The sequence below is a fragment of the Neomonachus schauinslandi genome, chromosome 5, assembly GCF_002201575.2.
Source record: "Neomonachus schauinslandi chromosome 5, ASM220157v2, whole genome shotgun sequence".
NCBI lineage: Eukaryota > Metazoa > Chordata > Mammalia > Carnivora > Phocidae > Neomonachus > Neomonachus schauinslandi.
This window is the reverse complement of record NC_058407.1, coordinates 158,455,837-158,481,774: the sequence shown is the minus strand read 5'-3', so window position 1 is coordinate 158,481,774 and position 25,938 is coordinate 158,455,837. Positions and strand designations below refer to the sequence as shown.

Genomic DNA, 25,938 nt, shown 5'->3' with positions numbered 1-25,938 from the left:
AAGTGGGGAGCTGGCCGTGCAGTGGGGAGCCCAGGGGCATTTTGAGCAGGGAGGAGACTTACCCAAATTGTTTATCTGTGTCTGTGTATCTATCCATACCTCTAATCTGTACTTAGACCTATGTCACCTATCTGTCTGTCTGTCTGTCTCCATATCCGTGTCTCTCCATCCAGCCATAGCCATCCATCGGCACTGTGGGGAAAGGGTCGCAGGGAAGCAAAAGCAGAGGCCAGCCGAGCAGCTTAGATGCTGTTGTCGTCATTCCCAGGAGAGATGACAGTGGCCTGACCTTTGGCGAGGAAGATGAAAGTGGGTGGGTTCGGGAACTCTCTGCTGGAAGAATTGTCAGGATGTCTTCATTAGGGTTCTCCCAGAGGCAGATGGGGAGATAAGGGCTCAGCAGCAGCCAGCGCCCATTTGGGTGGCCCCAGAAGACACAGTAGGAGCGGGGAAAGGCAGGGTCTGTAAAGGACACAGTACGGAGGCGAGCGCCCTGAACCCCGCTGGGGGGCCCGGGCCGCTGGTGCAGAGCGCGCAAATCTGTTACCCTTCCAGACACGACCGCCGCTCTGCTCGGGCGCTGAGGGTGCTGGGCTGGGGCGTGGGGCCTGCCTTGCCCTGGGGCCGGTGGAGGTCAGCAGCCTGTTTTGCCGAGGGGGCACAAGGGGCCTCAGGGTGTCTAAAGAGGACAGGTTGGTGCGGCCATGCTGCTCAGTCTGGGTGTAGCTGGACGGTCTTGCAGAGTAGGGAAGGGAGACGGCTGAAGCTAGGTTCTCCAGGGAGTGTGCTTGGGGTGGGGAGAGCCCGTGAAACCCCCGGATCCTCACGCACTGCCCCGGGGCTCACAGAGAAGCCGCAGAAGGGGCGGTGGGGACGGGGCTGTGGAGGGCCGGTGGCAGCCCCCAGAGGTTTGCCAGATCCCCGCTCCTCAGGAAGAAAGGAGCCTCAGATCCCACAGCGCTCTGCCAGGTGTGCCTTTTATCAGGTAGCCGAGCTGCCGGGGATGCTGTCTTTCCCCCAGGGCCCGCGGAGGCGCTGGGGACTCCGTTACCACCAGAAGGAAAAGCTCCCGACAACCACTGTCAGAGGAGTTGGCTTCGGTCGCTTGAGTGACCCCTAAGGTGGCTGCTCTCGTGGCCGCGGGAAAGCCATTTATTCAACATATCTTTACGAAAGATGCTTCTCTGGACTGGACCCGGGCTGAGTTCTGGAACATGGGGGTGAGCAAGGTGTGTTCCTGGACTGGGGGGCTCCTGAGCATGGCTCTCTTGTGTGGCCAGAGCTAAAGCGGGGTCCTCATCTGGCTGGCGGTGAGGGCGAGGTGCTGGAGATGGAGGGGATACTTGGCCAGGGGTGACCCAACTTGGAAGAATCCTACAGCGATACGGATTCCTGGACTAGATCACAAAAATAGCCAACGAGAACTCAGTCCCACCAGGTCTGCTCATCCTGGTGTGTGTTCTGAGGACTTTACATTTATCCACTTATTTAATCCTAAACAGGTCCCATTTTACAGGCAGGGAGAGTGAGGCCTGACATGTGGCAGAGCTGGGATTTGCACCCAGCCTGTCTGGCCCCAGAGCCTGAACCCTGGACCCCCAGGGTGAGCTGCCGCATGCCAGGGGGCCCATGTGGACTTGGTCCTCGCAGACCTCGTGGGCTAGAAAAGCAGCCTGATCAGCACCATCTCCAGAATGCAGCCTCTTAGCTGCTAGTGGGGTTCTGGCCAAGAAAATATTTTGGAAATGCCTGGTCGAGTTTTGCAATATTTCTGCACCGAACAGCTGCTCGGATTTTGTGGTGGGCTGACTTGCGGGCAGGAGGAACGGGGGAGGAGGAATGTCAGCGAGCCCACATTATTAAAGGCTTACTGTGTGCAGGTCTCTGCTCAGCCGTTCACAGCCCTGGGAAGGAGGGCTGATGACTCTTCTGTGGGGATGGAAAGAGTAAGGAGCTGAAAGGCACCCTGACTTGCTGGGATCTCTGGTCCCCTGAGGGATATAGCCTGGCTCGGTTGTCTGTCTTCTTCCTTCCTCTGGGTACAAGGCCATTCCTGTTCTGGGCCCCCAAGCCCCCACCCTCACCTCCTCTCCCTCTCCCTTCTCTCATTCTGCCCCAGCCCCCTGGCCTTTCTCTTTCTAGAAAATGCAAACCATCCCCTCACAGGGCCTTTGTACTTGCCGCGCTCTCTGCCCGGAATGCTCTCCCTCTAAATCCTTGTGTGGCTGGCTTTGTCTCACCTTGAAGTCTCAGCCAGAAGACCGCTTCCTTGGAGAAGCTTCGCCTGACTGCACCTGCTTCCGCTGCTGTCCTCATTATCACCTTGTTTTCTTTCCTTCACGGCACCTGTCCCTCTCTGAAATTATTTTTTATATTTACGTACTTGGTTTTTGTTTGGTGGTCTCGCCCCACTAAGTTCCAGGAGAACAGGCCCCCTGACTTGTTTTGTTTGCGTCTGTGTTCTGAGAGCCTAGAACAGTGTGTTGCACACAGCAGGTGCTCAGTTACTCCAAGTTTGTCCCACCATTTCCCACTAGAGCGGCCACTTTTCCACAAAGCAGTACATGAAATTTTGGTTATCTTAACGGCTCCGGAAGTCACTATTTTTTTCTTGGGCTTCTGTGATATGGACTCTGCCACAATTTCTTTCTCCCGAGGAAAGAGTTTGCTTTTGAAACTTGCCTTTGGGGCTTTGCAGTGCCACCAGCCAGCTCGGGAGCACATCAGATGTGACATTTGATGGAGGCGATGCTGCCATCTGGTCCAGGTGTCTGTATCTTCCTTTTGGGGGCAACTGTGCCTTGCAGCTGATTGCAGCTGTCAAGTTCAATGCCTGAGACAAGCTTTTGATTTTGCCAGGTGTGTCTGTAAGGACGGGCAGGGCTGGGCAAGAGTCTGTCACTTGCCGGGTACAGAGGTGGCTTCTGGGAGCTCTGTCTAGATGGGTCTCCGCCGCTGCTGCCCTCAAAATAGCAGAGGGAATTTCAAGGAAGACTTTCTTGGGTCCAGAGCAGCTTGGCATTTTTATTAGATCAAAATCACATCCAACAGAGAACTGCTCAAGTCTGCTTCCTTTATTAAAATGGAAACAGACAATATTTCTGAAATAAACACCAACTTGCCAGGGACCCAGATGGGTATGCGGCTTGGAGACATCTGAGACCCGGGGCCCTGGGGGCTGAGAGATCCAGGTCAGCGTTCACATCAGAATCACCTGAGGGGCTCCCTAAAGCGCGGATTGCCAGGCCCCATCTCTGAGTCTCTCAGTTCCTGGCTCAAGAGGGCTGGGGTGGGGCCTGGCGATCTGCATTCCCAACGGGTCCCACGTGACTCTGTTTCTACTGCTCTGTGGACAAGCTTCTGAGCAGGACTCGGCCCCGAGCCAATACCTATCCCTCCGAAGCTGCGGCCAGGAGCCAGTCTGCATTTTGTCCCTTGCTTGGGCCCTTCGGTGGCTTCTGCATGGAAACAGGTGCTTCTAGGGCCAACTCCTCTTCAATCCATCCTCCTAAGACAGTTTTGATGCTGTCTCTCCCAACCCCTCCTCCTAGCTCCCCAGGCTGCTGTGGTGGCTCCCCGGGCAGGTGTCAGGCTCTGTGCTGAGAGATGTCGTGGGGACAGCCCCAGGGCCTAGCTCCCGGTCGGTCATCAGCAGGTTTCCGGCAAATGATTTAGCTCCCTTAGTCCTCCTGTAGTAGTTGCTGTAATGGAGATTTCCACTTTACAGGAAAAGATACTTGGGGTTAGAGAAACAAGGTCATTTGTCCTGGGTCACAAATCTGGGCGACTTGCTGTGCTTTTGTTCTTTTCTGTGACCGTTTTTTGCCCAGAAATACTTGGCGGGGGGCAGTTGTTCAAATACAGATTTCCCTGGAGATTTCAATTCCTTGGTTTGGGGCAGGGCTGAGGGATCTGCATCAGGTAAGTCTGCTGCTCAGGGGGAGCCCCCGGGTGCAGGATGAACCCCGTCCCCCTGAGGGTGCTGCTCAGCCTTTTCCCTGCTGGCGTCCAGCATCTTGGGCCACCACAGTCCCCCACCCCTCACCCTGCCAGCCACCGGTGCCCTGCTTTCCAGCCACACAGACCTTCTCGCTCCCCCCTCCCCGGGCCACCAACGGTGCTAGGTTTTTCACACCTTCTGAAAACCTCATTTACCTGCCAAGAACCTATTTCACACTGTTTCTTCTGCCTGAAAAGACCTGCTCCCTTCCTCTGCTGGGCAAGAAACAAACCCTAGTCGTGGAATTGTGAGCTTCACAGTGCTTTCCAAGTCTAGTTCAAATGTCCGGGGGATGGCAGCCTGCCCCCCCTTCCCCCCATCAGAGGTGGTCATGTTCATCTCTGCATTGTCCTGTCCTGGGGCTCACGTCTACAAGGTGGGATTTTATGGTGGTTACAAGCCTGGCCTTTGGAGGCTGCCTATTGTTCAAATCCAGCAGTGAGACTCTGGACAAATGACTTAACCTGTCTGGGCCTCGCTTTCCTCATCTGTAAAATGGGCATAGTAATGGCATCTCACTCATATTTCTGAGGATTAAATGGGCCAGTGCACATGAGGCGCAGTGAATGGCTCCTGCCACGCTAAGAGCTATAGACGCGTGTGCTCTCGTCACTTCCGCACGTATGTATCTGTCTCCCTCACAAGCCCTGGCGGGTGTCTCACTCCTGTCTGCTGGCCCAGCACCCACTGTGGAGGCTGACACACAGTAGGTGCCCAACAGATGTTTCATAAGAGAACGAAGGAATCCGTGGTCCTGGGAGAGGTGGCAGGTTAAGTGGATTCAACCTGATCCTAAGTGCAGAAAACAGATGGGGAGCTAGTCATGGCTCAGCAGCGTGGGGTCCCCAAAAGATGGACTCCAGCAAGGACAAGGATAGGGCCCCCATTTGATCTCCTAAGACAGGCTGCCCCCAAGGTAGACCACAAAACCCAACTTCCCCTCCACATGGATCTCACACACATCTGCTCTTCTTCCCAAATCTTTCCATGTTCATTCATTTAACGGATCTACATTATCAGCAGTGTGCGTGGAATTGAGCGAGGTGCTAGGGACAGAGCAATGAAGAGCAGCATGGCTGGTCTGTGTCCCCACGTTACATGCAGCCTAGTAGGGGAAACTGGGAGGAATCGAGTGAATGGCTATCACTAAATATGCCAGAGTCTTTGACGTGCCCTGAGGATACAGATCTACAGCGCAGGGTTGACTTGGAGAAGCAGCCATAGGGCCCTTGTCAAGGTGGCGACATTTTAGGACTGGAAAAGGGACGATGGTGTCACTAGCTGAAGGGTCTCCAAAGCCAGACACCTCAGTGCCAGCCTCGATTCATTTCTCCATCACTCCCCTCATCCCGTCTCTTTCTAGAGGAGAGAATTCGAGGTGGGGCAGCCAGACAGTAGGCTCTGGCTGCGGGCCCTCAGGAGAGGCCGTCAGCACCTCGGACAGCAGATGCGGGGGGCGGGGGGGGGGCAGGGGGTGTGGCGTTCATCTGTCTCTCCCGGGCCAGGCCGGGCTGGGCTGCTGTGGGGTCAGAAACACCAATTCCAGCCACTTGCCCACCGTCATCAATTCCTTTACCAGCTTCAGAGCGCCTTGGACAAGTTACATCCCCTGTAAGTGCCCCCATTTCCCCTTCGACACATTTGCGGTGGCACTAGCAGCCTTGGCTTTCAAGGGCCCTTCCAACTCAGCGAATCCATTCCAGAACAGAGGATGTGACTGCATGCAGTTCAGCAGAGCTGAGATTTGAACCCCTGGGATCTTGGTGCCCTGGGGGGGGGGGGGGGGTTCATGACAGTGATTTCCCACTGATCTATGGAGAAGTGAGGATGGAAGAGAGAGGACATTAAATGTGTTCATGTTCATTTGGGCCAAATACTCTGCTAAGCCTGGTTGCTTCCAAAGGAATTTAAAACACAGCACTTGCTATCAACCCTCCGAGTGGCACCTTGGACAGATCTCTTCCCACCCTTGGGCTGTGGCTCCCCATCTTTGAAGAGAGGTGGTTGAATCCAGCCCCCTCCCATACAGGCATTTTGCTATTTCTACATCGATCTGAAGTCGGATAACGAAGGACTGACTTCTAGCAGGGGGCCTGCCGGGCCTGCCAAGCCCTTTGTAACTCACATCCATTGCAGGTTCAGAGAGGACAAGGTACTTGTCAACAGTCACACAGCTTAAAAAAAAAGAGTGACACAGCTTGTAAACAGTGGAGCCTGGATTTGAATCTTTGACTGCAAGACTGCAATTATAGTTTTTTCCCCTAAGCCCGTATCCACGAGAGGAGAGACTGACCAAGGAGCACCTCATAATGTACAGAATCTCAGAATAGGAAGGGCAGGCAAAGCTCATTCTCCAGGCTTAGGAATTACTCTGTCCTCCTCCCGCATGATTTCTTCATTTGTTATAAAGGGTCAGCTCAGGACTTGCTGTGTGCGTGGCCAGGTGAGGGGGGCCAAGGCTCCGGGGTGAAAGCAGACCCAGTCCCTGCCTGCACTGGGTCCCCAACACAGAGTGATAAGCCCAGGGAGAGAGAGATCAGCAACGTGTCGTGGGGTCACGGGGGGAGCGAAGCCTGTGCCTGTGAAGTTGTGGGATGCTTCCCAGAGGGAGTATTTGAAAGACAAGTGGGGGATTCGGTAACCAGGAAACAGCAGGGAAGGGCATCGGGCCGAGGGACCAGAATGTGTAAAGCCATGGCACAGAGTCAAGGAACAAGGATGCAGGTTGGGAAGTAGAGGTCAGAACTGGCCAGCCCAGAGATGCTATTTGGTCCACAGATGGTTGTGAATGTTTTAAAAGCCTTAGTTGTCAGTATTGAAAATCTAGGAGATTTTATTTCGAAATTCTGATTTTCAGTTTCTCTGAGCTTTTTGGAAGATCTGAGCCCACATTCTCCATGGCAACAATTGGCCAGAGCTGAAGAATGGCTGATTTGCCCACTTATGTCATTTGGTTAGGCCTCGTAGACATTTTGAGGTGGCATTCTCCAATCTACAGCATCAGGTGCTTCCCCCGTCCCCTGCTGCCACCCCCAGCTAGTGACTAGCCCAAAAGTAAAGATACTGGAAGATGGGAAGTGCACGGGGGTTGTGGTGGCCTGGGGGGCACTCCTCAGGTGGGAAGACGGAGCTCCCTACTCTCCACTGTAAATGGCTCTGGGCCCCAAGCCCCTCCCGGGAGGCCGAAGACAAAAGGAGGGTCCTAGTTCCTCAGTGACAAATCCACTTCTGGATCCAGGGAACAAGCAGCCTGATTTTAACTCAAGGAAGGATGGGGATCATGGCCTTTCCTTTTCCGTCAAAATGCATGATCCCTTTCTGTTCCAGCAGACTCTCCGGGGTTCAGCCTGTTGGCAATGGTGAGAGCAGCTACCTTCACTTTTAAATATTCATTTAGAAAAACAATCAAACCTTTCTGCACATCAAATATTTGCTTCTAGATTTTTTTTTTTTTTTAAAAATCCAAACACCTATATCTTGGTAGCATTCACTTCCAAAGAATGCAACTATTTCAGTTGCTGAGGCCAAAACAGACATTTTTCCTGAGGCCAAATGGTTCCAGAACGTTTGCCAAATATTTCCCACCCTTTTAAAAATACAGTAAAATTAGCAAAGCACTAACATTAAAGAATATTAAAACCAGAAAAAACATCAAAGCACAAAACCCCACAACCACCCCCTAAACTGGCACAACCGTCCTCCCCTTTGCCCGTGGCCTTCCAGCCCTTGCCATGAGGGAGACTGTCCCAACAGTCAGAGCTGCTTTGGGGGTGGAGGAAGGGTAATGAGCTGTCTGTCTGTAGAGGTATGCAAGCAAGAGCTTGGCTTCAGCAGGAATTCCCAGCTCAGTGGGGCTTGCTACAAAGAGCCTGTCTGACCCTAAAGGATGACAAGAATGAGCCTCCATTAGAGCTCAGAGTAGAAAAACCAACGAATGTCTTTAATGAGGAAATTCAGTCCAGCTGCTTATCCTTGCTGAGTGTCCGTTCCCTCATCTGTAAAATGGGTGCTAACTACTTCCCAGGCTTGTGAGGCTAGAATCAAGTAGGGTATAGACCGTGAATGCTCAGTGGCTGTTGGTTTTCTCTCTGGCCCCCCAGCCCACCCACCACGCCAGTCTCTCCCTCGGTTTTCCTCTCTGCTTCCACCTCCACTGAGCCATCATGGAGCATCTGCCGAGGGTCAAGCCATCATTCTCCTTGGCTCATGGTCTGATGGGGCCCACGCTAGGGAGTGCCACTGGGAGGGGCAGCTCCAGGATGAGGGAAACAGCCAAGGGCCTCAAAGAGACGTGGGGGGGGCTTCCTGTAGGAGGGGAGACGTGAGCTGGGCCTTGAGGGTGTGATTCACAGTAGGTACAAGGACATGTTAGCAGGTCGCAGCATGGGGATGGACATGGTTCCTGCATGTCAGAGACGTTAAGGAGGCATTTGAGTGAAGGCAGGGAGCGGGCTTCCGAGAACCCAGGGAGAGAGGAGTGAGCTTGTTGGATGGGGACCAGCTCCCTGCCTTCTGCTCGCCCAGGCCCCTGGGAGCAGTGGGCACTGGTGGACGTGGTGCAGTCTCTGCCACCTGCCTCGGGCCAGGGCGCTGCTCGGAGTCACTTTGGGCACCCATGCACGGATGCTCAGTCCCTGGGGTCACGTAGGGACTGGGGCCAGGAGTTGTGTACGCTTGTTCTCCTTCTAACCCTCCCCCAGCTCCTTGAACATGTGGAGACGCAGTGTGGCTCAGGGAAGCCTGGTGGGGCGGTGGGTGGGGTTACGGGCTGGCTGGGCAGGGTGGCTGGGGAGATGGGTGGGCAGGGGAGGGCGGGGGGCAGGAGGCTGGAGGGTCGTGGATGGTGCGCGGTGGTGAGTTGGTGGATGTGGCAGCAGGTTGGGAAGTGGGCAAGTGGGCGGGTAAGGTAGAGGGTGGGTGAGTGGGAGGCTAGGAGGATGTTCCCAGTTGCAGGCCGATGTGGCTGTGGGAAGTTGGGCTGCTGGGGTTGTTAATGGGGTGGGAGGAGGATGGCTGGTGTGTTGACAGGTGGGAGGTGCATGAGTGGGTTTGGGGCTGTGGGTGGGAAGAGTGTGTCTGAGTGGGGTGGTGGGCACCTTGGCCAGTGGGAGGTGGATGGCAGTGGGTATTGGCGGGGGTATGTCGAGGGGGGTGGGGGATGGGGGCATGGATGGTGAGCTGGTGAGTGAGGCGGCAGGTAGAGAGCTGGACGTGGGTTGACCGAGATGGGTGGGCGATGGATGCGTGGCTGGAGGAGGGCAGCCTTGCATACTGACCACCCCGTCTCTCGGCAGGACACCATCCGCACATGGGGGATTCCTGGCCCCGGGGCTCTGCACAGGAGGTGCCAGAGCTGAGCCGCCAGTGTTGGGTGCTGGGGCACTGGGTGTGACCGAGACCCAGCGTGGCCCCCGGACCTCAGGCCGCCCGCCAGAAGACTGCTCTGGTGCCCCCGGGAAGCTGGCCTGTGTGCTGGGAACTCAGCCAGCCTGCGCGGGAGACACAGGCCTGCCCTCCCCCCTGCCTCCTGGGGCTCAGGGCCCTGGACATGGAGCCGGGGTGGCCTGCCCGAGTGCACAGGGCTGCGCATGGCGACTCTGGGACAGCAACCCCTGACTCTTGCCACCGTCACACGCAGCACCCTGTCCGGTGCAGCTGGGATGCCACGAAAGGCACGGCCGTTGGCCACGGAAAGCCGGCCGGGAAGTTCAGGGCGTGTCCGGTGGCGCGGAGCCCTGCACGAGGCAGGGAGCAGGTGGGGCTTCCCGGCGTTGGCACCACGGGGTGGGGGGGCACACAGCAGGCACACAGCAGGGGCACAATAAATGCTTGTTGAACCTGTTTTCTTGCTGTGTGTGGAGGCCAGTTGCTCTCTGGGCTGTGGCTGCCCCCCAGGGCCCCACCCTGTCGGGTCCTCAAGGAGCCTGAAGGTGGGACAGCCTGAGGGTGCTGGGGTCAGGGCCAGACACTGAGGTGCCGGAAGGAAGGAGGGAGTCCAGAGTGGAAGCTGGGTCTGGGGGGTCGGGGTCAGGGCGGAGCCAGGCTGGCAGGCTGCCTTGGATTCCAGAGGGTGGGCAAGGTAGGGATGGGACAGGCAGGTGGGAAATTTGGGAGACAGGCCCTCAAGCCCAGGCCCTAAGCTGTCCTGACCCCATGGGGACCCTTGACCCTGTGTCTAGAGCTACCTTTACATCAAGTCCTGGGGCTTAGTAAGTGCCTGGGGAAACATCCCTATTATAAGGATGAGGGAACTTAGGGTCACAGAGATGAAGTAACTTGCCCAAGATCACAGAGCTAGTGAATGGCAGAGATGGGGTCAGAACCAGGACTTTAAGAAGCCTCATCCCTTTCCAGAAGGATTTCTAGAGCTTTCCCCCAAGTAGAGAATGTTTCTTCATCCTTCCATAAGTCCATCCATCATCCATCCATTATTCATCCTCCATCATCTGTCCATCAATCCTCCATCATCCACACATCCATCCTCCATCATCTGTCCATCATCTATCCATCCAACCATCCATCCATCCATCATCCATCCATCATCAGCCCATCTATCCATCCTTCATCCTCCATTCATCATCTATCCATCCATCCATCCATTCATCCGTCCATCTATCCATCCATCCTCCATCCATCATCCATCATCCACCCATCCATCATCTATCATCCATCCATCCTCCGCTTACCAGATGTCATCCTTCCCTGTATCAGGCGTCCGTCCATCTTCCTTCCGCGTATGACCCATCCTAATTATTTAATTATCCATGTATCCATCTATCTGGTGATACAGTTCACTGCGCCCCTACTATGTGCCAAGCGCTGCGGTAGGCACTTGAGATAGGATATTGAGCCATCCAGATGGGTGTCTGTCCTCACAGATGGGCGTGACAGAGAACGAGACAGATGGTTGTTGTACAGTGTGTGGTGTGTTTGGTGCCCGGCACTGGGGCCAGGCAACCTGGGTTTAGATTCCAACACGTCCCCCTGAGACCTTAGGCAAGTGACCTAACCTCTCTGTGCCTCCTCTCCATGGGCCATGGGGACAAGAGGACAGCTACCTCTTACAGCTGTCCTGAGGGCTAACTGAGCTACGGCATGTGAGGCATTTAGAACAGGGCCTGGCACAGAGTGAGTGCTTTGTTGGTGTTTGCTCTTATCTTGATGGGGGAAAGTCAGGGGCTGTGGGATCCCAAAGGCAGCACCTGCTGGGGGAGGGAGGAGGCGGCGGTGGTCAGGAGGGCTCCTTTGGGAAAAAGATATTTAAGCCAAGACATGAAGGTTGTCTAGATGTCAGGCAAGAGGAGAGAGAGGAAGAAAGTCGGAACATTACAGGAACCTTACAACAGCCTAGACAGCAGGTGTGGAGAGAGGGGAAGGTCACAGGGGGTGAGAAATCTGGCTGCAGAGGAGGTCGGGGGAGCCAGGCCAGAGGGACGTGAAGCCTCCCTAGGAAGCTTGGACTTACCCACAGTCCACAGACCCGCTGTGCATTCTAGGAGGATCTCTGCTGCCGTATCCCTCCCATGGTCGGAGGGAGAGAAGACAGTGGTCTGGTTCACAAAGTGGCCCCAGGGATGGGACAACGAGGGCAGAGTCAGGAGCCAGTCACGAGGGAAAATCAACAGACTGATGTGGAGGGAAAGTCGGCAAAGGCTCTCAGGTTCCGGGCTTGGGTCAGGGGCGGGTCCAGATGGCTTGAGTCTCAGGTGCCAGGGGCACCCACGTAGAGGTGTGTGCTCACTCATTCACGCATGCATTCATTCATCAAGAGAGTCATTAATCCATTTTCCATTCAGTCAGTAAATATTGTGCACCTACTGTGTGCGGCGGGAGATGGGCCTGGGTGGGGGATTGGGGTCCACTGACAAAGATCTCGAAAGTCAGGACAAGGAGTTTGGGCTTTGGGTCCTTGGCAGGACGTGGGGCTGGGCTCCCAGGGCCCCGGGCATCTTGGGGCTCCTTCTTTTCAGCTGGGGTCCTTCTGTAGTTGGCGGCTGGACCACCAAAGCCCAGGCCATGATTTTAATCGACACATGGGCACAATTTTAATCTATTTTAATAGTTGTGTTTATGTAAATGTGTATTAGGAAAAAATGTATAATGGGCACATTAGTGTCATGATTTCACCGATGCTGTTGCTTAGGACGAAACCAAAATAGGCATTTAAGTAAAAAGACAAAGAGCTGGCTTGAAGAAAAATATTCAATAAACAATCGTGCAAGTGGTATGTGATTATGGTATGCGGACGGCTCAGGCAAAGGCCTTTCTTAGCCCTGCATGAGTCCATCCATCAGTCCCCCTGTCCCTCGGGGCACCTGTCGGGCAGAGGGTGAGCCCCCGCTCTCCCATCTCGTGGAGCCGACAGCAAGAAGGCTGCTCGTGAGGTGAAAGGAAGCATCGCCAGGCAGGCCCAGGCGTGGTCCCAGTGGCTCCCTACTGAGCGTTACTGGGAGGGGGTCTTGATGCCGGGGGGCAAATGCATCTGGGAGGAGGGAAGACCACCTGGGCTGAAGGCAGGAGGTGCTTGGGTGTGCACGTAGAGGTCTGCCCCGGGTACCCGCACCCAGCATCCCTGTGTCCACGTTCCCCGGGCTCCTGTACACACACCAACCCCAACAAGCCTGAGTTAGCGCTTGGTGCTAAGTGTGTGTGCGCCCACTGGCCCTGAGCCCACGCTCCCAGGGCGTGAGCTGGTCTTGGACACGGACTGGCCTGCACGCGCTCGGTGGCCCGCAGTGGGGCCTCTGCCCTCTTGTTGGCTCACACCACGCCCTCTCCCCGGGTGCAGGGGGCCGTGGGGGCCCGAGCTAAGGGCTAATGCACAGGCCCAGGCCTCAGGAAGTGGCGGGGCTGACCTCCCTCCTTGGCTGGCGGATGTGATGGGCAGTCATCCCTGCCACCCTCACCGAAGCCAAACTCTCCCAGCCACACACTTATCTCCCTCAGGTAATGGAAACGTCAACTTGATTCATGGGCATCCGTTCGCTGCAGCCAGGCCTGACTTGTCCTGTTGGGGAGGCTCATCCCTCGGGAGGAAGTGAGGACAGAGGAAAGCATCAGCGGCCATGGAGTTAGTTCAAATCCTGAGACCAAATCACAGACCTGCAGTGGGCCCCATTCGTCCCCGAACCGCTCGTGGAGGCTCTCCTGTGTGCCAGGCATAACGGGGCACCCGAGCCGCCACAGTGAGTCGGGAGGACACGGAATTTGTATTCCAGTGAGGAGACTGACTACTCAAATCATTCGAACAACAAAAATATCATTTCCAAGCGTGAGAAGTGCTATGTAAGCGAACAAGGGAAGGCCTGGTTTACACTGGAACGGTGAGGGTGGGCCTCTCAGGAAGGGCCACGCAGCAGGGACTGAAGGAAGCAGCAAGGGAGTCTGGGTATAAGCCACAGCATGTGCAAAGGCCCTGGGTTTGAGAGGAATGTTGTGTGTGGCACTGTGACAGGACACCGTGCTTGGAGCTCAAGGTGAGGGCATGAAGTCTGCTGCTGAGCAGTTGGTCTTCAGGGGTCGGAGCTGGTGGGGCCTGGGGGTGATGGCCAGGAGTGCGGTCTTCGCCTGGAAGGTTCCACAGGGAACCACTGGCAGGAGGATTTTTAGAGGAGGACACAGCAAGTTCCTCCAGGTTGTATGGGGGGAAGGCCTGGGAGATGGGGTGCAAGGCAGAGTCAGGGTGACGAGAGAGGGGGCTGCAGCAGGTTCTGGCAGGACTTAGAGGCTTAGGCTGCGGGGGCACCAGGAATGAGCTAAGTCGCCCCAGTGCGGCTTGGGGATGGGTGAGGAAACGAAGCACGCCGGGGCTCGACTAGCTGTTCTCTGAGGCTCCTGTCTGGGCTTTGATGCTGTGCAGACGGGGACACCTTGGGCCACTCGGGGCCACGGCAGGAATCAGGAAAAGTGTCATCTGAGCGGATGAAGTGCGTGACCTCAAACCATAGGAGCCGCGGCCTGGGGCACACGGCTTGGGGGGTGCTGGAGTTTAGCGCCACTCACCCCTTCTCCGGGGCTGTGGCCAGTGAACAGATCGCCCCACCGCACGGGTGGACAGCCCTGCCACGGGACTGAGGACAAACTCAGCCCTGCCGGGGACCATCAGTCATGAGGGAAAACCAATCTCCTCTGTGTGGGGATTTACTGCGTGGACAGACCGGAAATCCCGGTGCGGGACCTCTGCTCTGTCCCCGGCACAGCCCAGCCCGCGACACCCTGGTAATTGCTTTGGGGGCCACATTTCATCCTGGGCTGACACCGGCCGAGCCTCTGCCTTACGGGAAAGCTGGTGGCCGGGCCGCTGCCAGGACGGGCCGGGATGCAGGGGTTAGGGGGTGCCCTGGGACAAGCGGGCAGGGGGCTTCCGTGTGGGAGAAGTTCCACCGCATGAAGCCAGGCCTGGCGGCCCCTGGCCTAACCACCCCCCCCCCCCGTCCCCTCCGGTCTGATCCCCCTGGGAACGGCCAGGGTGAGCGTGGGCGGCCTGGGGGTGCAGGCTGGGCTGGCGAGCGAGGCGAGCAGCCTGCAGGGGCTGAGACCCCACCTCTGCTCTGAGGCCAGTGCCCCTCGTGGCCCAACTGGAGGAGGCCGGGGGGTCGTCCCGAGGGTCAGGAGGGGCTGGTGGAAGGCGGGGCTGGGGTGCTCCGGGGAGGAGCCCGCAGTTGGGAGCTGGGCAGCCTTGGAGCCCAGCTTAGCCCCGAGGACACTGCACACCTGGGGCCCGATCGGTCGCCAGGGGCTCGCCACCCCCCTCCCCCGCCCCCGCCGCTGGGCCCCACGGCACTGGCACTCATGCTCGCACCTGTGCATGCTCCAACGCCGGCGGGCCGTGCAGGTGACGCGGGTGAGGGACGCAGGTGGGGCCCGGGACAGAGGGGCCGTGGGGGCCCCGGCAGCCATGAGTAAAGGGGACCAGAGCTGCCTGTTCTTGCGGGGAAGCGGGGGTCTGTCTGGACCCGCGCAGCCAGCCAGATCGGAGTGGGCTCTGCTGTCCCACTTGCCGGCCGGGGGAGACAGGGAGCCTCCGGTGGGGACTCCAGGCGGTGGGGCGGGGGAGGGGGGTGAGGACGTGGCGGCAAACAGGCCCAGGGCGGGGGCAGCCGCCCCCGTCAGAGTGTAGAGACCGCCGTGGCAGGCTCCGGGGGAGCCCCGGGGGCCTTCTGCGGTCGTGGCGTCCGAGCAGGACTGTCTGGGGACCGACGAACAAACGCGCAGAGGCAGGTCCTTCCCACTGGCCGCACAGAGGAGGCGGGTCCCCCAGGGGCCAGAGGCCAGAGGCCGGCTCTTCCTCGGCCCTCTCGTCAGCTGTGGCTGGGAGCGGAACCCCACGCGGGGTGCCAGCCAGCCCCCCGACCCCACAGCCCAGTGCCGATGCGTGGGGTGGGAAGCAGGACGCCCAGGGCAAGGCGTCTGTCCTCCCACCGCGGCTGAGGGTGGGGACTGCCACCTTCAGCATGCAAAGGTCACCAGACCGACCCCTGCCTTTGTGCCCTAGGCGGTCTGAGGGCCCAGGATCGATCCCCTCCCTCCTCTGACTTCCCAGGGAGGAACCAGCTCTGGGCGTTCTGGCCACAGGCTGGGGACTGCAGCCTTCAGGGGGACCAGGCAGGGAGGGGGCGCTGGGGTTCATGCCGAGGCGCGGTGGGACCCGGGGTGAAGCGGGGGGCCTACGCGGGACTGGTAACCGGTTTGGCTCACTTGGTGCTTGCTTGGTTAAGTTAGAACCAACATTTACAAGTGCGATTTCACATTAAAAATAGATAAAACACCTGGATTTCTGGCTTCTCTTAAAACCCCTGAAGGTCTGGCATCTCTGGACCACTGTCGCTGAGTTATAGCTGTCCCCCAGAAGGGGCGTGCACTGCGCTGCTGACCAGGTGCCCCCGGGCCGGCTTTGCCCCCGGACGTCAGACCAGGCCCAGAAGCTGGGATGCCCTGCCCGGCCTCCCGCCCCACAGAAGGAGCAGTAAATGGCCTCGCCCGCCCTCCAGCGTCTCCAAGGCTGGCCCAGAGATGCTACCGCGGAGGGAGGTCGGGGAGGCTCTCCAATACCAGGGGGCCAGAGCAACTCTCCCCTCGGCCTGGGACAGAGGGAGGTGGGGTTTCCAAGGGGCCGTCCTGCGTAGCCCCAGGGTAATTGCTGGCACCTGAGCTGTACCCCAGAACCAGCCCCCCGCCAAGTGAACCCTCTTCCCACTCAAGGGCCGCTTCATCCAGACACCAATGCTCACCTCTGAAGGAAGCTGGGGAGTGGGGAACCACAGGAGACAGACCAAGAATCGGGCATCTGGGGGCTTGGCTTCTAGGATCCACATTAAGCCTAAGGGAAACCCCCAGGATTTCACCCCGCCTCAGCTCTCCCGTGGTTATCCTGGGATTTGTGCGCTAATGGCTTCCGAAGCTGTGTGTTTTGGGCAAGTTACTCAACCTCTCTGTGCCTCAATTCTCTCATCTGTGAAGGGAGGATCGTAATAGTGCTGACCCCAGAGGGTTGTAACGTGGATTCAATGAGGTGGTTCCAGACACAAAATAACCACCATATATGTATGGGCTTCTATCCTCTGCCCACGATCATGCCCCCATTTGCAGGTGGGGAAAGGGAAGCTCAGAGAGGGGACTCACCCCGCGTCATTCCGCCAGCCTCCAGCAAACTCTGACTCCGTTCTGGGAGGCAGCATGGGCCCCCTCTGCCTGACCCCAAATCCAGCACGTCTGACCATATTCTTAATAACATCTTTTATTGATTTTGCAAGAGAAAAAAAATAGACATTTATTTTACAGTTAATGCCCGTACAGCTTTTTTCCCCTCCTAAATTACATGGCGCATACAATTCTTAGCAACAGCAGTGGAGGTTCTGGGAGCGAGCGTGCGTGGTGGTCTGACCTGTGCCCCAGCCTCGCGTGGGGACAGAGAGCTGGGCCGTGTTCAACGTGGAGGTGGCACCAGCTTTGGTCCCTAAGGGCTGGCTCAATCAGCCCCCGGCCCCCCCGGGCCTCAGCTCTCCTGGGAGCCCAGAGGCCTCGGAGGCGCTCGCCACATCTGGGAGGTGAGCCCGGAAGCCAGGGCCCTGGAAGCTACAGCGATGATGGATCTTCTCTGGGAGAAACAATTCCTTATCTTCACATTGGCCCCATGCTCCAAATGAAAAGCGCATTTGCATAGCTGCTCGGCCGAAGCTGCAAAGCTCATAAAGTATTTGCTGGGGCTCTCGGTTGCACAGGAACCTACTTGGAGTACAGCGCTGCGGCGGGGCCGGGCTGGGCACCAGGAAAACAACGGATTGATATTTGGAACGAGAAATTACCCACCACTGGGAAACCAATTAGGTCCCTGATCCGAGCTTGTTATGTCGATGGAAATAGATACGTTCTGAGCTTCACTCGGCTGGGGGTGCAAGGCACATTTCCAACTCGAGGGGAAGCTGCTCGAAGCGGGGGGGCTGGGCAACGAGCACCTCGCTGCCTCCCTGCAAGGGCACCTGTGCGCAGAGGAGGGAGGAGCAAGCAGGAGGAGCCCGCGCTCAGACCAGAGGGAGGGCCGCCCGCCTCCAGGCAAAGTTCAAGTGGAAGGGGAGGTGGGGTTGTGGCCTGGTCCTCGGCCTGCCCCGCGTCCAGAGGGCATCTGGACGGGCCCTGCTGGCCGTCTGGGGTGTGAAGCTGCCCACCGCCATCCTAGGAGGGCCTGGCAGCAGGGCGGGTGGGCGCGGCTCCCTTCCTTTCCTCCCCGAGACACCCACATCCCCGAGTGCGTCCGGGGCTGGAGCAGCCCTGGCTAGACACTGGGGGACCAGGGAACAACGCCACCCTCTCAGCCGGCTCCACCAGCCCCCAGATGAGGCAGGGGTGTGGCAGGGAGGGGGGTTGTTGGCACCTCCTCTCGGGCCTCCCCTGGCGCCCCCTCATGTGGGGGCGGTTGGTGGCTGAGCCCTGGGCAGCCATGCTCTGCAGGGAGGGGAAACCCCCCCCCCGCCACCGCCACCTCACCGTCCTGGCGGGTTTGTGCGCACAGGCGTGGGTCCCAGGAGGGCGCCCGGGAGCCCAGCGGCAGAGGGAGGCCAGGCCACACGCGTCCCCTCTCGCTCCCCTCTTCCAGCCTGCAGAGTCCAGGCTGCCAAGGCTGAGGACCGGGGGCGGGTGACACGGGCGCCGCTGGCTGGAGGACCAGGCCCCCCTCCTCTGCGGTCAGCACCGCCACCGTCGCACGGTCTCCTTCTCGCTTATGCACGTTTTGGGGCGTAAGGCTGTCAAGGGAGAGGCCAGAGAGGAGGGCGTTACCCAGCCTCAGTCCTTGAGGGCACCCCACACCCGCGGTTGGTGGGGGGGATGTGCAAACTGTCCGGGTCCTCGGCCTAGGCCACCGCCCGCAGCTCCCCTGCAGCCCCCAAGCTCGGCACCCGGGCACGCTGACCTGCCCCCCTGCAGCAGGCTCTGCCACGCTGTTCCCTCTGCCCGGCCAACTCCCCGTAGGTCTCAGAGTGCGGCTCAAACACCACCTCCTCTGGGAAGCCCTCGCCCTGGGCATCCTCCACTGGTTTCCCACAGCACAGGGCAACCCCTTCCATCTGCACCCAAGCTGGGCCCCCAGGAAGCCACACCAAGCTGCAGGTGACTGCGGGAAGGGGGCCGCACGCTGCTCCTGGGGTTCTGCCCCCGCAGCCCCTCCTCAGCCCCCCGCAGGCTCCCGGGACTGAGAAGGGGCTCCGAGGGGCAGGCAGGGGTTGGCGTGAGTGTGGGACCCCCCTGCCAGCTTGTCTACGCAGCCTGGAGTCCCGCGGGCGACCTCTGGGCAGAGCAGCCAAACTGACCTGGGTCAACCGCGCTCTGCTTCCTTTTCGAGTTGGTGATTATTTGGTTTTCATTCATCATCTGGACGTCCTGATCCTCCACCTGATTGCTGGGGGGAGGCAGAAGACAGCGGGTTGGACCCCTGCCATCTGTCCCCAAAAGGGCCGGCGGGGGAGGCGGCGGGCCGGGCGTACCTGATGGTGGTGTGTTGCTCCTGGCGGCAGATGTCCGTGTCCTCGGTGAAGAGGATGGTGTGGTAGGGCACCGTGGGCTCACACGTGGGCAGGATGCCCCCCACCAGGTGGCCCACCATGGCCAGGATCCCGTTGTACACAAGCAAGTCGTCCACCAGGAGCTGCCGGACACAGAGGGGCTGCACCGTGGGGCCGAGGGTCCCCCCTCCTTTCCCCCTGCGGCCTCGGGCAAAGCGAGTTACTGCTCGGAGCTCTGCGGGCTAGCCCAGCCTGCATTAGGTCTCAGGCCCTCGTGACCATTGGGGAAGGCACCTCCTCTCCCCGCCCCAGAGTCTCCTCCCCGAGGGAAGAACTCCCTAGACCAACATGATTGGAAAAGAAAAGATGAAAGAAAAGCCACTTTCTGGTTTTCAGGGGGAGGATTAAAATCACTGGGGGCAGGTTTTGGATTCACGGTGGGATGGCGAATTTCCCTGCCTCGGAGGACCAGGCATTTGTGTGTAAGGTGGCAAGAGAGAGAGAAGTAAATCAAACTGTGACAAACGATAATTGTCGGCAGCCTAATTACCAACGAGCATAATTATCTCGAAAAACCCAGCTGATAAGTACTCACGCCAAACTCTTTCACCCCTCGATGGGGCGTTTTTGCGTAATTCCACAGTTTGATCATTGACACGGTGGTGGGCAGATCGAAAATCACATAAACCCGGTTCACCTGTCAGAGACGAGAACCCATGAAAACAGGCATGTTTGGAAACAGGCGCCGGGTGGGGCGGGGGCAAGCCCGGTGGGCGCTGGAGGCGGCGCCTGGGCGGCTGGGGGGCCATGGCGCGTGGGGTCCCCGCTGCCTTCCAACTCCCGGCAGCCCATCTTGAGTCCGGTCACGTGCGGCTGCGTTTGCAACAAACCGCTGACTGGCTCTGGGAGGGCCTGTTTTCTGGGGCCTGGCGTGGCCCTCATTTAAATACCCGCAGAGAACCGGGTGCACCCTTCCCTCTCCCTGGGGTCCGGCCAGACACCCAGCGCAGGGGCTTCCCCGGGCCGAAGCGGTAGGCCCCGGCTGCAGAGTCAAGGAGCACTGTCCCCTGACCCCGGGCGGGCAGCACGGCCTTGACCCCGATCTGTCCTTTCTCCGGTCCTAAATGAGAAGCATAGCAGACAGGCCCCGAAGGCGCTGCTGGGTAATTTCCAGCCCATGTCTTTGAACCTCTGCAGGGGGAGCGGGGAGGGGGTTGTCCAGATCAGTGGTAGAATCAGCCAGTAAGGTCAGACCTGGCGGCTTCCCACCCACCCTGCCGCCCCAACAAAGACTCTCCCATATTAGGGGGCCCCTTGCAAGACAGAACAGAGCAATGAGCATTCAGTGTGGGCCCCAGGCCCCGGGTCTCAGCCCCTGGCCATCCCCCAAAGGCCTCGCAGGATGTCGGGGGTTGGAGGGGTGGGGGTGCTGCAGGGGGAGGGCCAGCCTTCCGGCTGTACCGTGGAAATGGTAAAGGTCCTCAAGCTCAGCCGCCCACGGGGCTCAGGCAGATACAAATGTTTGAGTCCGGCTGGGAGAGTAACAGCTACAAAAACTGCCTCACACCAAAAGTCACTGAAAGATGAACACCTGCTGGCCAAGCTCAAGATGGCAGCGGACAGGTGGCGCCCCGGTCTCAGGGCTCAGAGACCTCGGGGTTTCTCCTTTGCAGGGGTGGGGCTGGCGCTCAGGGGAGCTGATGGACACTCGGGGCTCGGGGCGGGGGGGGACACTGAGGAAAACCTCCCACACAGAGCTGCTGATGCTGCTCCTTTCTGTGTTTTGAGAGGAAAATAGACCTCCCTGTCCTCCTGCCCAGTCACGCGGAGGGAGAGGGGACACTTTAGCGGTCACACGCATGCCCTAGGGCTGCTGCACTCCTCTACCCAGGCGTCTGGCTGGCGCGGGGTTAGAACCACCTGTCTCCACCCGGCCTGTCTCCTCTCTCTCTCGACCAACATTGGCCAGGCCTGGGGGGGCGAAGGCCCACCCCAGGTCCCCAAGTGACAAGGAGGACCAGCAGGAGGGTCTGAGATCTGCGAAACTGAGTCAGTTGAGAGCTGACAGACGGATCTGGGGTCAGAGGGAAGGCCGGGTTGGGGTCCAGTGCCTGGTGACCTCGAGGTCCAAGAGGAGGCAAGGGGATGTGGCCAGGGGACCGGGCCGCCCGCGGGGACCGAAAGACGCCTGCAGCACTGGGGCTCCGGAGTCCCGTGTGGGACCTTCTCTCTCCAGGGCGCCTTGCAATAACCACCCCAAGTGCAAAGGGAAAGAACCACGCCCCCCAAAAAGTGCCCATCGGAGGTGTCAGCGAAGACCTGTGCCTTCCTGACGGCCCGCGGGCATTTTGATTCGTTGGCGATTCACTTGGCCTGGAAGAAAGACGTGTCACCGAGACCAAGGACACAAAGTCCCCCCGTGAACCCACCAGGCCGGGCAGGATGGGGGCCAGCCACATGTGCCTGCCGTCGCTGGTGTCATTCACTTGGTCGATGAGCTTGTCGGGGGTCCGGACGTCCCCGCACACGCCCTCCAGGGAGTTCACGCTGTCGGGGAAGGCGGCGATATCTGGGGAGTCTCTAAGCTGCCATAACCCAAAGCAGTGTGCTGGGCGCCGTGCGCCGCTCTCTTGGCCACCAGCCTCCTCGTGCTGACGGTGTGGCTCGGGGGACGCCGGGGCTGGTGGGCAGAACGGCCGTCTGCTGCTCGGGGCAGCCGGAAAAGTGGCAGCCAAATTAGCCATTGTGGGGAAAATGAGCACCGGGGCCGGCGGGGGTGCAGGGGTGGGGGGGGGAGTGGCCAGTGTCAGGGACAGGGAGGTGGCCAGGCTGGCACTCTGGGGAGTGGAGGGCAAACTTTGAAGGTTTTCTGTTGCGAAGGGGCTGAGGGATGGCTGGATATGGCCTTGGCATGGGGGCACCAGCCCGAGACTGGACGCACTGGGTGAGCCTGACCCGGCGATGGCTACTCGAGGGCGGGACATTATCGCAGATCTGGAGCAACCAGTTCCGGCTCTGGCTCTGCCTTCCCACCTGTGAGGTCTGGGGCAAGTCCCAGAACATCTCGGGGCCTGCTTCCTCATCTGTAAAATGGGTGTAAAAACCTCCACATCTCAGAATCGATGTGAGCAGGCTCGGTAAAATTGAATGAGGCTTATACCTCCAAGGAATCACTAATAACCATCAAAACCACCAGGAATCATTTATCCCAGGCCAGGAGGATGGTGTCACCAGGGGAAGGCAGAAAAGGATCCAACTGGAACCCAGGACCCCAGAGAGGTGCAAGGCAGGCTTTGGGGTTGGACCTGCTCTGGTGGGACCCTGTGGTGGGGCAGGGATCACGGGGCAAGGGCCCAGAGGGGTCAGGCAGGTGACATCAAAGATAGATGCCTGACAGCTCAGCGGTCGGAGCATGGTCTCTACAGCCAAATTCCCAGCTGTACACTCACATGCTGCGTGACCTTGGGCAAGTTACTTAACCTCTCTGTCTCAGTTCCTCACGTGTAAAATGGGGATAACAGCACTCACTTCACAAGATGGTTATGAGGGCAAATGAGGTACCACCAGACAAGCGCTCACAGAGCGAGCCCTCAGTCAATATTAGCAATTTGTTTTGGGGGCCTGGTAGAAGACAGTAAGGACATGTTTGGGGCAAAGGGCAGTGGATAGTCAGGTCCAGCCATCATCACTGTGCATGACTATTGCTAATTTCTCAAGAGTGGCTGAAGACTGAGGTTTTCATGTGAAACTCCTTGATTTTTAAAAAAATATTAGCGACTAAGCTAAAATATTTAAAAACTCAGTGGGCTAGCAGTTTGCGAATTCTGGTGGGGGCGTTCCATGAACAAAGGGGTCCACAGTCAATAAATTCAGGACACACTGGGTTGAATACAGTGTCATGGGCGGCTCCCTGCAGGCCTTGCCAGAGTCTTTAGAACTCCAAAGTACCTGTGGTTCTCCGGAGGGGGGGTTGTGTGGCAGCTGGTACCCTCTCCCAAATGCCCTCTCCCACAGGCCTCTCTGTCTCGTGGAACTCCTGCTATGCATACCTTGGCCGGGGTGGCTGGGAGCCGCCCCCTGCTCTGCCCACCCCCCAAGGGTCAACATCTGACCCGAAGCAGAGCCCACTGGCATTTTTAGTCCCGGGGTCGGGCTCCTACAGGGACATTTCCTCTCCTTCCCCCAACCCTCCCGTGTTCCCTTCCGTCAGGGTGGAGTCCCCTTCTGCCTCGAAAGGATACTGTTTTCCGACAGAGGGATTTTTTCTCCCCGCTCATCATACAGCTCCAGGCCCGTGAGACCGATATAATAGGGATCACCCCAGCTGGTCAGGAGCTGCAACTGGAAAATGACTAGGGGACGTTATTAAGGAAAAACAGGCTTAATTTTCTGAGAACAAAGCAAAAGAGGGACAAAGATAAAATAGGGATATACTCTGGGGTGGGCTTCTACAGATGAATGAGAGGAAAAAAATCATTTTTGTTCTCTCACTGAGACTGAAGCCCATCAAAATATATGTGGCATCAGGGCGCCTGGGTGGCTCAGTTGGTTAAGCGACTGCCTTCGGCTCAGGTCATGATCCTGGAGTCCCGGGATCGAGTCCCGCATCGGGCTCCCTGCTCAGCAGGAGGTCTGCTTCTCCCTCTGCCCTCTTCCCTCTCGTGCTCTCTGTCTCTCATTCTCTCTCTCTCAAATAAATAAATAAATAAAAATCTTAAAAAAATATATATATGTGGCATCAAATTGTCTTGGATTTCAACTGCATATGTGTGTGTTTTAAGAGTTAAAAACTGTCCTCTGAGCCCGGGAGGCAGGAGGACGGGAGGGGAGGGTGCTGTTCCCCAGGGGGCTGGCAGGACGAGAGCCATGTGTATCACAAACTCATTGCGTGGTGGCACTGAATGACGTGACCAGGACTCAAACTGTCTCCTGCCTCAGTTTCCCTGGTTGTAAAATGACAAGAACGAAGTGCCCGTTCCCTCCTCTGTCCATTTCAAGTGTGCAGGGTCGGTGCGGGGGTGGGGGGATGGCTAAGAGGGGGAAATCCATGAGCTCTGGAGCAGCGGGAGGGATGGGCCAGGGCCGCGTGAGCCACCATTGCTGACCACGTCCCACAGTCCTCAGCCCCATCCCCCACCAGCTCCCATCATGCCAGGGGCGGGCAGGGCAGGAAAGGTGGCTTAGCCACGGGGCAGTCGGTCCAGGAGAACAGGCTACTGAGAGAGCCAGGCTGCTCATGTTCACTCACCTGCCCTGCCCCTTCCCAGCTCTGTGGCCTTGGGCAAGTTCCTTCGCTTCTCTGGGCCTCCGTGTTCTCAGCTGAGAAATGGGGATGCTCACAGCACCGCTGCACCGGGCTGTGGCGAGGACTGAGTTAATAATGCCACGCACTGTGACAGTGCCAGGCCCAGGGAAGGATCCAGCAAATTGGGGCTATCCTTGCTTCTATGTTCACCTCCTTCCTGCCTGGTTCCAAGGACAGCCCCCAGTTCAGTCCCTGGGGAGAGTTCCAGCTTCTCTGGCCCCTCCCAGCTGGAGTTCTGCGCTGCCTCCCAAAACTTCAGCCGGCCAGGGGGTGGGGTCTGGAACCCCGTCGCCGCCCCCCGCCCCAGCAGCACCCAGTGAGCCCAACGCCCCGGGAAGCCTCCCACCGTCCCCTAGGTTTCCCAGCGTGGCGTCCCAGCTCCTCGGCCGTGGCCTGCCCGGAACCCCAACACTGCTACAAGGGCCAAGCCCTCTCCTGGGTACCGGGTGCGGCCCCCAAGGGCCCGGGATGCGCAGACAGGTGGGAGGAGGATACAGCCACAGGGCATCAGGGGCGCCTCGTAGTCCATGGTCGCCCGCTCCAGGCTTTGCAAGTCGAGCCTAAAAAGACACAGAACAGCACAGGAAGCAGAAGATCGCGATGACCCTGATGGCTGGTCAGTTATTCCCCCGGTGGTGGCGGGGTGGGGGGTTCCCTGGCAGTGGGGACCGACCAATGAAGTGTGTGCCCACTGTGGAGTCCCATCCCACCGCGGGGGACTCGGGCACCTCGGGCTTGTCTATATGGACTCTTCTTGCTTCAAAACAACCCCGGGAGGTGGGTACTTTTATAGCCCTGGCTTGCGGGTGAGGACACAAGCACAGACAAGTGAAGTCACTTGCTTAAGGCCACATAGCTGGCAAGGGGCAGAACTGGGATGTGACTTGAGGTTGTCCGATTCTGGAGTCCGCTCTTAACCACCCAGCCCTCCTGCCCTTCCATGAACAAGGCAAGTCCACACTGTGCTGACAGCTGAGCGAGACCCATGCCGGGGCGGCGGCCGGGAGGGAGCGCCGGGCTGGGGCAGGCTACCCGAGGGGGTGGTCTGGGAGCCGGCGCCTGAGCTAAGAAGGAGGTGGCCACACAAAGATCAGAGCTGAACCTTCCCCACAGAGGAGCAGACAGAACAAAGGCCCTGTGGTGTGGGGCAGGATGGGAGGCGGGCAGAGAGAGGTGGCTGGAAGGTGGGGCGTACCCTGCAGGCTTTGACTTTGCGATCCCAAGCAAGTGGCTTCAATAGCGGGGGCCTCAATGCCCACATCTGTAAAATGGGCATAATAACCCCTTCTGCAGAGGGTGGGTGGAAGGGTTCCCTGAAGGATGAATACAAAGCCTCTGAAGAGATCCAGCACTTGGGAGGAAGGGTTCTCTCCCCCTGCATACTCCTCCCTTGGGGTCTCTCTCCCTGGTCCCCAGGCCAGTACCTTCCAGGCCTTGCTGGTTTTCTTCAATTTCAAGGGCAATGTTATAATTAAGTTGCTGTTCTCAATGACTGGCCCAAGAAGTGATCCCAGCCACAGTGGAGGGAAACTCATTTTGTTTTGTGAGCTTGGCCTCTGGCATTTGGACATCGGTGGGGGTGAGGGGGTGGGGGGGAAGGGGGGTGCGATTAAATGAGTAAACTGAACGTGGCATTT

General features: G+C 58.4%; 2 protein-coding genes across 2 annotated transcripts in view; one reads left to right on the top strand and one right to left on the bottom strand.

Annotated features, from left to right (window-relative positions):
- The window catches only part of GSG1L (GSG1 like), a 133,237-nt gene extending 123,809 nt beyond the window's left edge, over nt 1-9,428 (top strand). The window contains exon 6 of the mRNA XM_021700564.1: nt 9,295-9,428. Within this exon, the coding sequence (XP_021556239.1) occupies nt 9,295-9,392 (98 nt within the window). The 3' untranslated portion in view covers nt 9,393-9,428. The remainder of the gene's footprint in view (nt 1-9,294) is intronic.
- An 8,653-nt stretch (nt 9,429-18,081) lies between these two features.
- Nucleotides 18,082-25,938, bottom strand: part of KATNIP (katanin interacting protein) — a 180,817-nt gene continuing 172,960 nt past the window's right edge. The window contains exons 23-29 of the mRNA XM_044915093.1: nt 24,797-24,861; nt 23,238-23,348; nt 21,426-21,565; nt 19,592-19,693; nt 18,979-19,139; nt 18,805-18,893; nt 18,082-18,240 (exon numbers count right to left, since the gene is read on the bottom strand). Coding sequence (XP_044771028.1) covers nt 18,182-18,240; nt 18,805-18,893; nt 18,979-19,139; nt 19,592-19,693; nt 21,426-21,565; nt 23,238-23,348; nt 24,797-24,861 — 727 coding nt within the window. The 3' untranslated portion in view covers nt 18,082-18,181. The remainder of the gene's footprint in view (nt 18,241-18,804; nt 18,894-18,978; nt 19,140-19,591; nt 19,694-21,425; nt 21,566-23,237; nt 23,349-24,796; nt 24,862-25,938) is intronic.